The sequence below is a fragment of the Cygnus atratus genome, chromosome 3 (genome assembly GCF_013377495.2).
Source record: "Cygnus atratus isolate AKBS03 ecotype Queensland, Australia chromosome 3, CAtr_DNAZoo_HiC_assembly, whole genome shotgun sequence".
NCBI lineage: Eukaryota > Metazoa > Chordata > Aves > Anseriformes > Anatidae > Cygnus > Cygnus atratus.
This window is the reverse complement of record NC_066364.1, coordinates 103,558,319-103,575,945: the sequence shown is the minus strand read 5'-3', so window position 1 is coordinate 103,575,945 and position 17,627 is coordinate 103,558,319. Positions and strand designations below refer to the sequence as shown.

Genomic DNA, 17,627 nt, shown 5'->3' with positions numbered 1-17,627 from the left:
TTTCACCTCCTGCTGCCTGCAGTACTCATGCGTTCCCGGGCAGTAAATGGATTTGCTGCATCTGTCGTCTCCTCCTTGCTGCTATCGATTCTTATTGCCTTGCTAAATATAGCTTGGCCTCCTGGAGCTTCTTCATTCTGATTTTTTTTTTCTTTTTTTCTCCAGTTAAAGGTACCGTACACAGCAGGTGGTTTGAGGAGCAGGGCTGGACGCCCACTGCCACATTTACGGGTGATTTATTTTACAGATTTTACACAGGAGCCGCGAACAACCACGGGTGGGGTGTGCCCGCGTGGGTGCCGTGCTGCGACCCCGCCACGCACTCGCGAGACCGAGAGGCGATGCGGCCACGCAGCCCCCCTGTCCCCCCCCGGGGCTTTCCGCCGAGGCCATTCATGAAATGGCGGCGTCACGCGGGGGGCGGCCGCGGGCCGGGCCCCGCCCCGGGGCTATGTAAGGGCTGGGGCGGCCGCGGGGCGCGGAGCCGTGCGGAGCTGTCGGGCTGCTGCGGTGCCACCATCACCACCCCGAGGGCGGCCTCCGCTGGGGCTTCATGTCTGTGCTCTGCCCCCTGCCCTGGTGAGTGCGGGCTTCCCATGGGGAGGCTGCTTGGATGGGGTGTGGGGGGGGGAAGCGGAGCGTCGCTCACCTGCCGCCGCTGGCTGGCGATGTGGCAGCGTGGCGTGATATTTTTATCGTGATATTTCCATCCCCGGAGGGATGCAGGGTCCGCTGGCGGCCGCGGTGTGGCACGGCTGCGCCCGGCGGCCCGCGGGGGTGCGGGCCAAGCGGCCCCGGCGTGACCCGGAACGGAGCTTCAAAAAAGCAACAAAAAACCCCCTCGAAGCAATGCTTGTACTTGTTTACTGTGCCCCCCTGGGGACAGAGCTGGAGGAAGTGGAGTTAAAAAGCTGCCTTGCCGCTGTTAAAACCTCTCTAAGTATTGTTGAGCCGTGCTCCTGGGGAGGAATGGGGAGCGTTGCTGGCAGGGTGCAGGAGGTGGAGCACCTGGTTTGCTAGGTACGGTGGTTTTTCCGTCCCCTTCCACAGGGGTTGGCAGTTGCGGGGGGGAAACACGGCCATACAGGAAGGAAGGGACCAGAAATAGATTGCTGACGGCATCTTCTGCCTTCTTTATTTTTCTGACGTTACTTAAACCTCGCTTAGCTCTTCTGAAATCCTCAGGTCATGTGAACGCTGTCTTTTGTTTCCAGCCCCGATTATCTGAGATCAGCTGAAATGACTGAAGTGATGATGAACACTCCAGCTATGGACGAGATTGGGCTAAGCCCCCGCAAGGACGGCCTGTCATACCAGGTGGGTGCTTCGTTGGCTGCTTACGCAGCAATCCCCTAGGGAATCGCTTGGGACAGACAGTGGGTTTGGTCTGAGGTACCTTTCTGTGGCCTTATCTTGTAGCAGGTCTTTTGGTGACAGGAATCCCAGTACAGAGTTTTTCCTTTGCAGTTGTGACACAGCCTGCACAGAGGCAGTTGCTCTAAGTGTGCAGTCTAAGGAGGTGTGCTGCTGTACGCTTGCATATTTATGTCTGAGAAGTGAGCTACAAGCCTATAGCAGTGCACCGGAGCATGAAATCAGCTGAACTTTGGGCCATAGCTCAGGCCTCCGGTAGAAACCAAAGGTGCAGAGGGGAAAAAAGAGTGTGTGTTGCTTTTTTGTCAGAATTCTGTGTCTGAATAGCGCAAGTTATCTTTTTTGCCTGTGTGGGGAAATAGCTGTTCTGCTTTAGTGCTTGAGTTGGTGGAAAGCATATGACCTTGCCTTCCTCCACTACAGAGGGAGTGTGTGGTAATGAGAATTGCTTCGGGTTTAGCAGCCATCGGGCTGGTCTATGCCAGATGTTCAAACAGTTGTCTTAATGGGTCGGGCTGGTCTATGCCAGATGTTCAAACAGTTGTCTTAATGGGTCACCATGTGAAGAAGTCTAACCAAGTCATATGAAATGTTTCTATTATCCAAATTTTCCAATGAGAGTCAGTCTGGGTGCCTGGCTTGTTTTAACAGTTGCTTCAATGAGGTTTTCCCCTAGTGCTAATGACCTTGATTAGTCTCTTTGGATGAAGTAGGAGATAGGCCTCTTTGGTTTTGAGTGGATCATCTGAACCTGAAAGCGTTTTGAGTCATATATGCTGATAACTCATATCTATGCAGGGCTTATGCATCTTGGGTTCCTTCTCTGAAGTAGTCTAGTCATAGATGGCTCTGTCCAAATGCCTGCAAGAGCTGGTAAATACCTGGTAGTGCTCTGCTTTGTTGTAAGCCAGACTGATGGTAGAAAGGGCAGAGATATAGAGGGCAGATGCTGATAAGGCAGTGGCAGCATGTGGGCTGTGGCTGAGGGTTCTGCCTCCTAAATAGGTTAGTGTAAAGAGGATTGAAGAAATGGCTGCACCCTTCCTCCTCTGACTGCTAGACTGAAAATGTCACAGTGCAAAGTGAGCTGGTTGGAAGCATCCTTCAAAAGTTGAAAATTGAAGTTAGAATAGCAAAGACAAATCAAATGTAAATGGTACTGTGAACTCTGTTCTGTCTCAGGATTCGTCACTCCTTCCTTAATCCTGCTGATGGAGAGCGTTTGGTACATGGAAAATTATATGCTAGTCTGAGGGCTGTAGTGTAATAACTTAAAACCAGACAGGGCTAATAGAGCATGACTGCTCCTGCACTGAGGATTGGTCTAAGCTGCAACGTCTTCTTTCACTCATCTGCAGAGCTGGGCACTCACAATGTGTGATAGCCCTTCTCTATTAGAGACCAAAAAAAAGTAGATCCAGACTGGGAGAGGCAAGCTGTTAGTTCCTAAAGTGTTTCTTGTTCTAGTAGTAGAACGCATCATCTGTGCGGTAAAGTAAATACATCAAACTGAGGTTCAAAATGTTGCCCTTTGGGCTGTGCAGAGCAGGGTCTGCCTGAGGACTGGTCTGTAGGGTGCTTGCAGTGAGCGTGGGTGCTGCTGCTACCACCACATGTGGACATGAGATTATTTGGATCAGGAGAGGTGGCACAGAAGCTTTGCTAGAATTGTAAAGCAAGTCAGTATCTGCTGTAGACAGACTTGACTTGCAGACCATGCTGTTTTAAAGTATTTTTGTTTTCCAAGCAAAGACCTGGAAGTAAACTGAGGAAACAGCCGCCTCCAGACTCTAAACTCCAGCAATCTGGTTCTTCCGTCCTGTGGAGTTCACTGAACTTCAGGGCTCCTGGCTGTCTCCCTAGTTATTTTTCCGAGGGAACTTGACTTGTTTGCTTTTTTCCTTCTGCCTCTTCCATTCCTTGCCTCTGTTCATAGTCTGAAGTGTCTATTTGTCTAGACATCACCTGAAGGTATGCACCCCCCAGTAAAACTTCGTGCTGTTCTGTGGGCTGACCATTGCTGCTCTTTAAGCAATGATGTGAAAACCCAAACTGCAGAAGCGTCATACCTGTGATAACAGAGTTGCCCATACAGACCTAGTAGCTTGTATGCAGTTTCACTTGCAAAATGTGCTTTCTTGGCATAGTTACCTTTTTCCGGTTAATGTGCAAGATGCTTGCAAGCTGATGTGCTAACTTCAAAACCTTTCAATATAGAGCAGTTTTTATTCCTGTATTTGCAAGACAAAGTTGCTCTCTGGGCCCTCTGAAGATGGTAGATGTGAATGGTGAAATCTGGGCATGAGTCTCAGAGCACAGGGAGGCATAAACAGAATAGAAGATGCAGATGAGGAGATGATGTCATGCTGGGTCTTGTGCCTGCAGTGAGGAGCTATTTCTGGATCTTTAATAGATATCCCATAATTCCCAAGGGACTGCTAAACAAAAAAAACCAAACCAACTCATTGAAATGCAGCTGATGGCTCAAGATGCCCCTGCTACAAACAGATGTACCTACAGAGGGCTTTTTCCCCTTCCTGCCTGGCAATCTCTGGAGAGCTGGGCCTTTTCCATGCCAGTTGGAGCTAATGTACTGTATTAGAACTGTACTGTATCACTCTGCTGTACTAGCAACAGGTATACCTGTTCTCTGAAAAGCCTCATCAGCACTATGCCTGCTCGTCCTGTAACACCATTTTGCAGCAGCGTGGATGCTGCTACTGAAATTAAGGCTGGCTTAATCATTTCACTGAACTGTTGTTAAAACAGTACCTTCACCTAAATCCCACCTTGTTTCTTGAAAGTGGAACTGGTTCTGAGCACAACTGAGAACGCTTTGCCCAAAGTGTTTTACTCAAATGATGTGTCCTAAGCTAAGCATGATACTTTGCAGCCCAGCTAGCTGATCCTGTGGGGCCTCAGGCTCCCTTTTAAGGGACTGGCATGTGGAATCTGAGCTTGCCTAATGCAATCAGCTGGGGTTTGGTTGTCATGGGGAGCTTGAGCTCTTTAAGTCATGGTCACATCATGCTGGGATCTGTCTAGGTTAATCACAGCCACAGTTAGCTGCAAATTGCGTCAGACTGACTGAATCTAGGTAAATAGGCTTACTACTCCATCCAGTGTCCATAGCAAAAGCTTGGGGTTTCTGTCTTGTTGGGGAAAATTGGTGTTAGTGAATGCAACCTCTTCACCAGCCCCTGAAGCACTGACTTTCTCAGGAGCTGTGGTGCTCAGTGATGAGGGACTTGAGCTGCATCAGTGCAGAGAACAGAGATGTACATCTAGCTTCCCAACTAAACTAGGGAGATGGAAAGCAGTAGTACAGTGGATCTGGATGCAAAAGCCTGCATCATGAAGGGACCAACCTGGGGTCTAGCAGAAAAGGATAGAAGATAAGATTCCTCTTGTTAGCTTGTAAGGTGCTACTTATCTGTGTAGCCTTGGCTTCTCCTGGGGAAGGCCTGTGTTAGAGCTGGTGCTTGCCGCTGTCAGGAGGTCTTCAGACTGGGCTGCAGAATTTGATAATGACAACTGAGCTTAGGATAACTTGATCTTCCACTGTACATTGCACATTTGATGCAGTTACTAGACAAAATCCACAGGCTTAATTATTTTAGGATGAATTAATGTTTATTCCAGGTCTTGGACCTTAACTGGAGGCATGAGCAAGATATGGAATGAGCAGAGCCCTAACTATTATGTTCAAATCTACTCTCTGTAAAAGAATGTTCTGCTGAAATTCAAACTGAGGACAAACAGCTAATCATAACATCCTAGTGCATGTTTTTTCCTCCCTCCTTGATGTCTCATTACTCTGGAAAATTATGATGCATGAAGTTTCCCTGCCACTGTCCCCAAAGACAGGGCAATGTGTTTGTGACTAGGGAGTTGTCATAGCTCATAAACCTGAGTCACACTATGTGTGCATACTAGATGGAGCTCGGTTTCGAGTCATGACTACTGTGTGAGTGAAACTTAGCAGCATTACTTCTTGTAACTGGAAAATTTCTCCAAAAAGCACACTGAGATGATTTAAATATTTCCTGGAATGAGCTTGCTGTGCTTCTTAATGGCAGCAGAGTTTTATTTCAATAACTTTAATATTAGAAATCAGAATTTTGACTTGATGCTGCTAAAGAGGCACAAAACTTACCTTTTATTATTCAAAGGAGTGGTACGTGTACATCAGGGTATAACCTGTACCTGAAGTGATATGCTTCTCAGTGCAGACCTTCATCTCTTATGTTAGTAATACCACAATGAAGTAAAGCTTTCCACCAAAATGGTAGCTTAATTTTGAAAGATCTTACCTTAGTCTCCCTGAAGCTGAAACAGTTTTCAGCCTGTATGGGTAGGGAGGCAAGCATTTTAACTCTTTGTGTTGGTATGAAGTATACATTCGAATTTGAGTGTCACTTGGATTATGGTAGCTCTGAACTAATCTTCTTAATTGTCTGACATCTCTCCTGCTTTTGGTGTTTTTCCCTGTGAATGCTTAGAGAGGGTATAAGCCTCCCCAGGGCAAAGGGAACTTTCCGTTCTTGTTGCCAAGACTTCATTCAAGGGTAGCAGAGTTAGATCATCTGAAACAAAGCAAATATGATCTTCAGAAAATCATTTCAAGCTTTCATTTTAAATACTGCTTTCACTACCCTTTCCATCCTGAAAGACAGCAGTTCCCAAAACATAATCTGGAGAGGCTTGTGAAAACCAGTCTTGCTGCAAGCAAGAAGCTACACTAAACAGCATACACATGTGCTTATTACTTATATCTATAAGACGACTCTTGCCATAGGCCACAATCTGGGACACTGCCACAGAACTGGGGATATATGGAAGCAGTTGCAGTACCTTATCAGGTATATACCTGACTAATACCACTGAATTACATCTGCACTTGCTTTTAGCCAGCCTTCCCAAACAACCAGTTGGTGGCTGTCATTTGTCCCCCATCAAGTAACATAAGTCAGCAGTAGGCATCTGTTACAGATGTGTGCCTTGGCTCCCTCTGGTAAATGTGGGGGAGAAGCTAAGCCATCACTGCTGTACTCTCTGGGTGATGGGGAGATGAAAAGTCTTCCCATCAGGTGGGTGAGCAAGCAGAGAGAAGCTTGCAGACAGGTTTTGTTAGACAAGCTGTCCTGGCTGTTGTGTAAAAGGGTTCAGAGCTAGCAGGTCAGATCTGAGCCTGCTGCATCCTCACTGAGAGGGGGAACTCACTGCAAGTTTTTTTCAGAGATTTTTTTCTTCCCATTGTGTAAAACTGGAGTAGGACCAAATTCTGCATATGGGAGCAACAAATGCAGCGTGGCCCTGCTGGTGTGGGACAACAGAAAGATGATGCTTGCTGATCTTCATAAAAAGAGCCTGGCAGCTCTGCTTAATTTGGGGCTGACCTAGGAGACTTTTCCATACCATTTCCCTGAATGTGCAAACAGTCTTAATCTGAAAACCACTTCCCTTCAGTCCTTGTACTTGGCCTGCAGTGCTGTCCTGCTTGTCATATGCTAGGAAATCTGCCTTTGTATAATTTTTCCATTGACTGTCCACACCCCTTGAAAATGCAGTTGCAACATCTCACTTCATGCTGCTTCTATGATTAAAAGACATGACTTAGTGGAAAAAATCTTGACCTTCTTAGGTTTGGCCTGTCCTGCAACTGTTTGAGATAAGATTGTGCTGGTTTTTTGTTTAAAAAAAAAAAAGGCTGCACACCACATTTCAGTGCTGTTTGTTTTTTAAGGAAATGACTGCTACTTAGTTTCTGGAAAAAAAATTTGGCAGGCTAGGTCAAATTGGAGCAATTTATTTGAAAATAATATGCTTAAAATGATACCAGTCAAAAGTTAGTTTAATTATTATACTGCTATTTTTCTTGCACAGGAGGCTATTTTAGTGGACATTATCAGCTTATATAACCTCATGAACCACACTTCTTTTTCCATTGCAACCTTCTAAACAATGTAATGTCAAGGGTATTTTTTTTCCTATCCTGAGTTTAGATAACTTGATGCTTAAGAGCCATCAACTGTATTTCCAGTAATGTACTGGGTGTCTGAAACTGTCTTTGGCCAAGTAGAAGCCACAAAGCTCCAAGAAACAGTTACGGTCTCACTTACGCTGGGAGTGATTAATAGCAAGTAACTCATGCTGCAACACCCATATTAATGTGTCTGTGTTCAAAACACCTCACTTGCCCTTGTGCATGTGGAAAGCATGTGAACGGTGGGTGCTGTAGTGGGAACTGGACTCCTCTACCACTGTCCCCAGGACAAAGTGGCTGTGTGCATGGAGTCATTTTCCTGAGTATCTGGTCCTGAAGTTACTTTGCCTGACTTTGTATCAAGTTGCAGTCTGGCCTTTTCAAGTTCATAACCTGGTTCACACAAGATTTTGGATTTAAGAAATATGGCTAAATACTAGAAGACTGAATATTAATGAGGTAATGGTGTGGTTAATAGCTGCTAGGCTGAAGAATAAGTTGATTGGGTGTTGTTCCAGTTTGAAATTTGGGTCAGGCTTTCCTAAGGTGGTGGGTACCTGTATGGTTGGCGCGAGGAGCATGGTGCTTTGTTTAATGCTTAAGGTTTCTGCACAGGGAACCTGCTTTTGCAGCTGTCCTCACCCAGCAGTTTTCTGCGTGAGGTAGGGCTTGATAACTGTTCGTCTAGGAGGGCATCTTTTTTCTGTTCGCACTGCCATATAGTCACACAAATCTGCTGTTAGCACTCCGCTGCAGTGGCAGACTTTCCTGTACCCATATCTGTCTCAGTTTTTGGTGGGATCAAAGCCTGTAGTCCAGCAGCACTACCAGTGAGTGTGGGCCCTGGTGCTGCTGCTGGCCATGAGAATGTTTACCCTGGCAAGCTATGGGTGGGAGGGAAGGCTTAAGGTGTTACTGTGTACCTGAAGGGGCTGGAGACAAAGAGGTCCTTACTCTTTGCACTGGAGTACATAATTCCTGGCCATGCCACAGATACCCACTGCCATAAGGAATATGGTCCAGTCTCCAACCCTTCCACAAAATAAGTATCATTCTGCTGAATTTCACTTATGTACGGCAGCTGAAGCATGCAGAACATTGCCAAAATGATCCAAAATGCAGCTAAACTTCTCCTTTAGGCTGGTGCTATTGCCCAGGAGTTGTGCCAGGCACAGGCCCATGTGGCAAGGGTCAGGACTGCTACAGTGCCGTGTTGCACCATGTCTCCTTCCCCTTCTGAGGGCAGTGCCTGGAGCACAAGTCTGTTCTTGTGTGTAGTTTGGTGAGCAGCAGGAAATGAGATCTCAGATTTGCAGATTGAGATATCTCAGTTTGCAAAATCAGGAGCACTCATGCAAAAGCTGTGGCGGAGGGGTTGAGGCTTTCTGGATGAATAACCAGAAGAGCAGGGGCCTGTTTGGTGAGCCCTATCCAAGTAAACGTATGCCTTGGAAGAAGGCCTTTGGGCAGTGCTTGCTTCAAGCAATCAGATGTTGTAGGAAGTTGAGGAGTTCTTCTCATCACTTAGTTGTTTACTTTGTGTCCAGACACTAATCCACCCTGAAGACCAAGTGTCTTGAGAGTTGTTTTTGTCTCAGGCTGCTTGACAGCAGCTCCTCTCACAGACTATTTCTTGGCTCTTTCAGATTTTCCCCGATCCCTCTGACTTCGACTGTTACTGCAAGCTGAAGGACCGCCTGCCCTCAATCGTGGTGGAGCCAACAGAGGGCGATGTGGAGAGCGGTGAGCTAAGATGGCCACCAGAAGAGTTCCTTGTGCAGGAGGAGGACGAGGAGGAGGAGGAGGAAGAAAACTGTGAAGATGCAAAGAAGGACAACAAGGAGCAATAAATGGCTTCTAGGGAAAGGCAAGGGACTGCACCCTTCTAAAGGAAGAGCCACACTTTTTCGAATGGCTTTTTAAAGGAAAAAAAAAAAGACAAGTTCAACTTTGCACCTGCAAGATCTTAGTTTTTTGTATTCTCTGTATTGAGAACTGAAGCCCTTGGTGTCAGCAGACCTTCTGAGGAAGGAAGTGTCGCAGAGAAATGTTTGCTGTTCTTGAGATCACTATCTGTATTTTTCCAAGGTGGAGACAGCAGTGAAATTCCGAGCACGTGGTGGAGGGTGACCACACAAGGGATGCTGGAGGGGGGAGCATGGGGATGGAGGAGTGTGGAGGGAAAGTAAGCACAGCAGTGCTCAGCTGTGAGCTGCCTCTGACCAAAAGCCTGAGAACAGAGGAGTCATCTCTCAGATCTGCCTTTCTTAAAGCTTCCATTTTGTGTGTCTGAAGGTAGAAGGGTGTCCGTAGCGAAGCATCGCTAAATGCTCTACTGCTGAGGGGCCCGTAGCGCTCTCCAGTTCAGCACCTCCTAGAGTCATGTCAGGGTCATACATCCATAGGAGTAGTGGGCTTCTTGCTCTCGAGCCTGTACCAGTCACTTTCCTAAAGCCGGTTTTTTCCCCCTCAGTTTGCCTTTAGACCTTCTGGTGCTGAACAGCTGTATTTGCAGGGTGATGTTAGGCTGCTGCTTGTCATCTCTGCTGCTGCAAGGATCTAGTTTATCTTGCAGGTGGTTAGCATGAGGTAGTGCAAATCCAATGTAAAGACACGTTCTGTTTGCAGCATGAGCTCATGTAGATTTGAACACCTTGGATTTTTCTCTCCTATTTGCCAAGGCTGCTGCTGTTGGTCTTGTCTTGTTTCTATGCCCAAAGCTACAGGGTGGGGATTACACCTGGTTGCCTTGGTGTCTGAGGCTGTAGGGTTTCATATCTCCTACTTGCTGCATCATGGGCTTGTGAGGGCTGGGTCTGGGGATCTCCTACAGCTTTGAATTGCAGGGCCTCTTCATACCCTGGCAGTGCAGGGCAGGTTTGGCTGCTCCTGTAGGAACCTGCAGAGGGGGGGAGTGCTGCCAGAACTGGAGGTAACCCGAAGGTTAGATACCAGATCTAGGGTGGAAGGGTGAGGGCTGCTGTTTAAAGAGTATTACCCTGAGTGTCCTGAGATAGGATGTCTGCTTTGTGGCATGGGTGAAACATTTGTAGGTGTTTAATGAAGTGCAGATTGGTTTGCAAAGTCTGTGGTTGTCCTTATTTACCATATCCTGCTCCAAGGAAGAATATCCTGTCTCTGGGGAGGAGGCAGTTCTGCTGCCAAACAGGGTAACCCACTGTTTTCCTGGAAAGTGATGCTTTTGTGGCTTTGTGGATCAGCTCAGGGAGCCAGTTGCTCTTGGAATAGGATGAGAACAGTTACTACCTAAACCAAATCTGGAGTCACAGAAGAGGAAAAGAAATGTCAAGGCCTTAACCAAACTTTAATAATAATCCCAATGCCACCCCTCTTTGCTTATAACAGGTTTCATTTTTAAAATCTATTTGAACGTGTGTATTTGTATTTTTAATACCTCATAAGTAGTTAAGTGCTGGTGGGGGTTGGGAACTACTTTAAAAATGTTGACAGGATTGTTTCAGTCTTTGTGTTTAAACATAATGGCAATAACTTATCAGCTCTGCATCACTGTTTCAGATAGACAGGAGTTTGGAGATGAGTTAGCACAAAGCAGGACAAATTTAGTGTTCCTACACTGCAGCTGGTCTCAAACCTAGTGATGCAGGTCTGATTATACGTTCTCCTTGACTGTCTGGGTGGATGGTTCATCACCGAATGGTCATGACATAGTGATGCCACTTTCTCTGACAATTGTTTCAGCTGTTGTATTTGTAACACTTGTTCTAGTCTTGCTGTCTTAATGGAATGAGCTCGTACACCTGTATACCAGCCAGTTGTCCTATTTCTAAGTGTTACTCTGTTGGTCTCAGGCTGTACCACTAAGTCAAAAGCTGTATTTCAAAGATAATACCATGTTGCAGCAATGAGATGGCAATCCTTGGACTTCAAACCTGCTGTCTGCCCTAAAGACTTGTGTAGTTCTGTCTGCATCCTTTTTTGGAAGTATTGTGTATATTTCTATTTGTTGTTGAATGCATCTAAAGAACAAAGCACTCCAGTAAAAATCCTCCTGTTGTATGATATACATTCTATATTTCTGTAATTCTTTTTTGAGCCTCAGGGAGAAGCTAGCATTTTTTTCAAACTACATTTTTGTCACTGTGACAGTTGTAAATAAAGTTTGAAAATGCTTTCCAAACATACTGGCTTTGCTCTTACTGCTGGGGTGGGTTTGGATAGCCAACTTTCCAAGTAATGACCAGTGCTTGTGTTTCAGGTATGAGGGGTGCTGACTTGCAAGGCTAATGCAAATATCCTAAAGTACTCATATCTATCAGGTTGAAGCTGTCCTTTGAACATGGGGGCACTTGTGTTTCACGCATCTGGCTCACCTAACAGCATGTGAGCCTGAATCAGCTTGGAGAGTGAGGGGCAGTGTCTTTGCCTTCCATGTTTCTATAGTTGGTTGTTGCTGTGTGAATGGCTGCAGCAAATCAGTGTTCAATTTGCATTGTCCTGGAATTAAATTTAAGATTATAAATATATAAAGACAAAATTCATATCTAATCTGTATAGTTTTATGTATAATCCATATCTAACCCCTTAGCTGACAGCATGAAATTGTGGAGAGGTGAGGTTATTCTCACATGTTCTTCTTACTGCTAATAGTAATACAGTACCTGCACATGTTCCCTGTGTATATTCTTACCTCCACTGGGCATCAGGTGTGAAGATGCCTTGCAATATGTGCTTTTAGTACCTCAGCCAACTTACGTACACTGTCTGCTTGGGCCACTTTTGTGGGGGTCTGCCTTGGCTGGAGGTGATGGTGTAAAGGGGAGCTCTTCCATGGTCCTTGGCTCCAGCTGTGATGGTCAAACTGGAATTTGTATCACCAAATGAAAGTGAATTTGCTGCTGAATGGGTGGCCCCGAGTTACCACCCACAATTAAGTTCTTAGGGTATTAGGACCCTTATTTGCACATAGAGCAAGGTTTCTTCTATGTTCTTCCCCTCCTCCCCTGGCCCCCAAAAGCAGTACCCTTGGTTGTCATTTACAGTTCAGACATTTGTTCTATTCACAGCTTTGCCCTGTAATTGCAGATGGTGACACAGTGAGTTCTGCACTGCTGCCCTGCTTAGTTCAGTCTGTTGCGTCTCCCAGATATTTGGTTTGTTGGTTTTGGTGTGTGTCCACTTCTGTTTGGCTTCACTGGAGCACCTAGTTATTGAAATACACTGAGTAGAAGAACTTCTGGCATCTACCTGTGCCTGCATTTGGGTGCAGCTAGGCAAAGTTATTGTGCTGGAAAGCAAAGATAATTCACTATCACCACAACACGTGGGGAGCAGCGCAGTGTAGGCCCAGGTCCTGCTCTGGTGTAACCACACTCCTCCTCCTCTCTGAGTGAGAGGAGAATCAGCATCACTGCTCTAATGCAAGTGCTCTGAGCCCTGGTCCTGGAAATCAAACATCTCTGTGTAAAATGAGAGCAGTCACTGTGCCCTAAATCCTTGCTTGAGAAGAACAACTCTGAATGTTAATGATTTAAATAAATGATGTCTTTTTTGCTTGTGTTTGACTGGACAGGAAAGAAATGCTGTCAGGAAAGCAAAGAGCTGGTCCTGGGTCCAGTGGAAGCACCACAAAGTTTAATACCAATCTGATGGTATTCATGGTCTGAATTTTTGGGTAGACCTGTGTGGTGCCAGGAGTTGGACTCAATGATCCTTATGGGTCCCTTCCAACTCGGGATATTCTATGATTACCCCATAGCTGACAGGCATGCCTGCTATGTGTAAAAGCATCTCTAGATTGCTCTGCTGAAGTATGTATGAGGTGGCCAAAACAAAAATGAAAGCTTCTGAGTGGTGTTTGTAGTAGGAGGAGGAAAGAAGTTTCAGGCCCGACACCAAAGGGGGGAACTGAGCTCAGAGAAACCTGCAAACTGGCTCACTTTGCTTAGAAAATGCCTTGGGCTGGTGGTAGCACAGTTTCAACCTGCTGATGAGCAGAGCTGGAGAAAAGAAACGTCAGAAGAGAAAGAACACTGTGCAGCTGTTAGGTGCTACTCAAGGTCCTTGGTGGCCCTGCACATGTCTGAAGGGTTGGATGTGTAGCTGGGATGTACCCTGTGCCTCAGTTGCCCTTTCACAGCTCCTGGTGCTTGTTGGGGGAAGCCCAGTTGGAGGAAGATGTGTGCAAGGCTGTGGTTTGTAATGCTGTGGTGTGAGCTGAAGGCTTGGGGTGGTGGTTTGTAATGGCCTGGTGCAGTTTGAGTGCCAAAACTGAGGACGGACCAGCTGGGAAGTAGCCTGAGAGAGAGTCTGAACATTTATTTCTTCAAGTACAATGAGCCATAATGCGTGCTAGTGAAATATCATTAACAGAAATGACTGTGGTGGGACAGGACTGATAAATCCACTGGCCATCACAGCAGGCAGCAGTTACAAGTGAGGCACAGCAGCGTCAAATACACTATTTTGAGAGACTTGAGGGGTGGAAGCACAGAGCAGGGAGGGAAGCCACAAAGGAAACATGCACTGAGCACTTGTTTGCTGCCAGCTCTGTAACCACAGTGTTACCGTAGCAGCAACCATCAGCTTCATCTGATAAAAATAAGCAGGCAAGTCAAGTGTATGAGAGGGAGAGGATGTCAGAAGCCAAGCACGAAAATGTCACAGCAGCCTCGCTTTTATTTTCAACACTTCCTTCTTTACTCTGTGGTCAGCGAGCTCGGTGGCCAGGTGTTTCTCACACAGCCACAGCCCTGGATCCTCCAGGCTCCCACTGGCTGATGCTTTTGGCTCTACATCCTCTAAAGTGAGGATGGATACAAGCTGTGCTCATGAAGGAAAACAGGGTGGATGAATTTCAAGTATTTTAAAATCTTCCCTACAGGTTGCCTGCATTCAGCAACCTGAGCCAGGCTGGTTGCAATCAGCTCAACTAATATTTGTCAGGCATGAGCCTTCCTGAGCTATGTTTGACAACTCTTTTCCATTGGGGTGGCTGCCAGAGCTGTGGCTGTCGGGTCTGCTGCTTTGGGTGCTGCCTTTGGGGGTGAGGACTGGCTCCCTTTCAAACAGTGCCTACCCGGGGACAGGGACGGTCACCTCTCTGCATTGTGTGGGGTAGAGGTGAGCTGGCTGAGGTCAGATGGCTGTGCAGGCTGCAGTGGTGGAACCATTCACCATCTGCAAACAGCCCCAAGTGGGAAAACCCTTTGTAGTGTGCTGAGAGTGTCCTCCCTAGTTTCTTCTGGTAGCGTCTGCTGCTGCTGGAGTAAGGGGGTTCCACTGCAATCTCTGCCTTGCTTCATCTAACAGCTAAACCTCTGTAGCTATTACTGACCTCTGTATAACATTCTTGGCCACAGCTCATGTGAAGTATAATATTTAACTGAAGTGAGCACTCAGTGCTTTATAGAGACTTTTCATACCTTTCTTTTCCAACAAACCTTAGACACTTGTCTACATGGAAGGTTGGGTGAAATAGCAGTAGGTTTTGAGAAAACTTGGTAAGAAAAAATATCCAGAGCTACTGTTCTCTGGAGAGATGCTGTATTTGACTGAGTTTTGCTCTGGAAGCAAGTGAAAAGCTCCCAGCTGTAAGCACTAACACCACCTCACACCCTGGCACTGGGCTAGTCATGCAGAGTTGCCTTCATCTTAATTAATACCTGGTCATCTAGCCTGAGATAATTGTTTCATCTCTTCCTGTGCTCCGCAGAAGGAGATAAACACCACCGGAAGGTGATTAATTTTAATAGCCTATCTGGAAAGAATGACTTTATGGAGGTCCTCTGGCTCTATCTAAAGAGAAGATGTAGATAACCAGGTAGTTTGCATGCCCAGCTCTTGAGTAACTGAAGCTAGGCTAGCTGAACCTCAACCCTAATTTTCTCTGTGCTCTTCTCTTGTTGGGTTGGTGTCTTCATGTGTCGATGCCTCTGTTTCTATAGTGTAAAGATGTCTGTCCACCCACAGCCATCCCTTCAGCATGAGCACAGTTGGCTGAGGTAGGCCAAGCCCCATGAACTTAATGTTCTTCAATCACCACAAAAAAAATATAATAATTAAAAACAAAACAAAACAAAACAAACAAACAACCAAAAACCAGCATAGTGTTTGTGAAATAAGATGAAACGGTGAAAATACCGCAAATGAATGAATATGGTATGAACGTGGAATGAAGATGGAGGGGGTAGAAGGAGAAACTGCAGGGACAGTATCTGCAGGCTTATGCCATTGGCATGCTTCTCATGCTGGCCTAGCTTCTGGAAGCCCTTCTGCCCCATAGCCGTGTCCCATTTGGGCACGCTTATACCCACATCTGCAGTAGATCCCATCGACTTCAGTGAGATTTAACCTCATGCTGAATGCTGGGCACGTGCTAAAGATGGTCCCCGAAGCATGAGAACTTTCTCCAGGTGTGGTCACATAACATGGACCTTCCTTCAGCCTCGAAAATGTGTGGTTTAAGCAGCATCAGTCTCCCTTTGGGAGAAATCAGTCTGAAGCATAAGAAAATAAACAGGTTTGTGAACTCGGGTGCGTTTTCTAAACTGTCTGAACCCAAATGTAGCTAGAGAGGTTCACAGACCCTTGAACTTCATGAGGCTCATCCTACCTGAGCCGATAGGAGCAGTTAGACTATGAAGATAAAATGTACTCCCCATCTTTTGGCATTGGCACAACTGGAGTGCCTGATTCTGGCTGCTCCCTTGTTTCCACATATGTGGGCTGTAGATGGGCCCTTGACCATGCTGTTGTCTTTCTGCATACAGCAAAACAAATGACGGACAAATACAATCTACTTGCCAGGAATTCTTTGCCTGAATTATTCAGGAAGATTTGTTCTTTCCACTCTAATTCCTCATACTAAAATGTTGCCAACTGAAGTATTTCTCCTGGGCATTTTTCTGCTCTCGTGTTCCAGTCTAGATCCTGTTGGTGATGGCTCATCTGTGCAAGCTGGCTAGATCAGAGTCTTTCTGTGATTGATCTTTTAACCTCCTCCTTTGCTGGGACCTTGCAACCAGCAGTAGCAGACGTCCCAACAGGGAAGGAAATAAGGGGACCACCAGCGTGGCAGAGGAAACAGCAGTCTCCCCTGTTCCCTCACTAAATGCAGGCTTTGTAGCACCCTTTGAACCATTTTGTAGGATAAAGACTCGTGAGAGGTGGTAAGTAACAGACTGCCACTCGCTCTCCAGTCAGCTGCAGCTAAGTGGTGATGTACGTGTAGTGAAATGTTCTCTGAGAAGGGAAAGACACTGTAAAAGCACAGCAGGAGAAGTATCATCAGTGACGATGGTCTTTTCAATTTGTCTGAGTTGATGCCTGCCTAGCCATAACTAGAAAGAGAAGTGAGAAAATGCTACCTCTGAGGTTTTATGTCATGTCCTGCCTGATGTTTGCTGTGCTTTGTAAAGACCCAGTCTGGAGCTACTTCAATGGAAATGATTGAGTGTTTAAAATGAGGATGTGTGGAAGTGCTTGCAGGTTTAGGGCTTATTTTCCTTGCTTAGCTGCTCCAGTCTCCAGACAAATGCCAGCCATGAAAAACAACTGCCAAAGTTTTGTCTGTGACCAAAACAGAGCGAAGGACCAGCGTGAGGATGGGTTACTGACAGGAGCTGATAACAAGCTGGCTTTGCTAATTACTGTTTTTAAAGTCCAAAGTAATTGGAAAAAATGACTAAAGTTACAGTTCACACACCAACGATGAGAAAAAAAGCTGACTGGAATGTCTGAGTCACTGCCCCGTACACTCCTAATTATACAGAGATATATGGTTTATACGCCGCAGTGCGCAGTACCAGTGTGTGGAGATGCTTGGAGAAGCCTGCTGGCTAGTACCATGGATGTTGTTTGCCAGAAGATTTGAGGCTGGGTGGGATGATCCAGTGGGCTGTGGTACAGGGTCATTTTTGTTTTCCCTGTAGATGATGCCAAAAGGATGTCCTCTCTGCAGGGTGGGTGCATGCCTACCCTCCACTACCTACCTACCTACCACTACCTACCTACCACTTCAGGTGGTACCTACATAGGGAAGTAAACAGTAGCAGTGTGGTCAAGAGAAAGTGAAAGGAAACCTTAAAGGAACAGCTCTTCCATTCAGAGAAGCACCAACAGATCAGGCCTCTTGAAAGTTAAGCAATGCCCGGACCTTGAACCTGGTTCTGGGGCACCCTCTGCCTTGCCCCATTCACCTACCAAGAGGCCAACACGCCTTGCATGAACTTACATGTGCCTGTACCCAGGGCTTGTGTCATCCCTTCATGTTTTCAGGATGCCACTC

The 17,627-nt window shown here is 46.3% G+C and overlaps 1 protein-coding gene across 1 annotated transcript; it reads left to right on the top strand.

The window, feature by feature from the left end:
• Positions 1–386: 386 nt before the first annotated feature.
• On the top strand, positions 387–11,521 carry LBH (LBH regulator of WNT signaling pathway). The gene is made up of 3 exons (XM_035563898.2): positions 387–579; positions 1,215–1,317; positions 9,007–11,521. The coding sequence occupies exons 1-3, from the start codon at positions 554–556 to the stop codon at positions 9,208–9,210; spliced, it is 333 nt and encodes a 110-aa protein (XP_035419791.1). The 5' UTR covers positions 387–553; the 3' UTR covers positions 9,211–11,521.
• Positions 11,522–17,627: the final 6,106 nt, after the last annotated feature.

Bases quoted from the DNA above. Each gene is read 5' to 3' on its own strand.
- LBH (XM_035563898.2), top strand. From the start codon at position 554: ATGTCTGTGCTCTGCCCCCTGCCCTG. The intron at 580-1,214 runs GTGAGTGCGGGC...TTTTGTTTCCAG, and splicing joins GTGCTCTGCCCCCTGCCCTG to CCCCGATTATCTGAGATCAG. The intron at 1,318-9,006 runs GTGGGTGCTTCG...TGGCTCTTTCAG, and splicing joins AGGACGGCCTGTCATACCAG to ATTTTCCCCGATCCCTCTGA.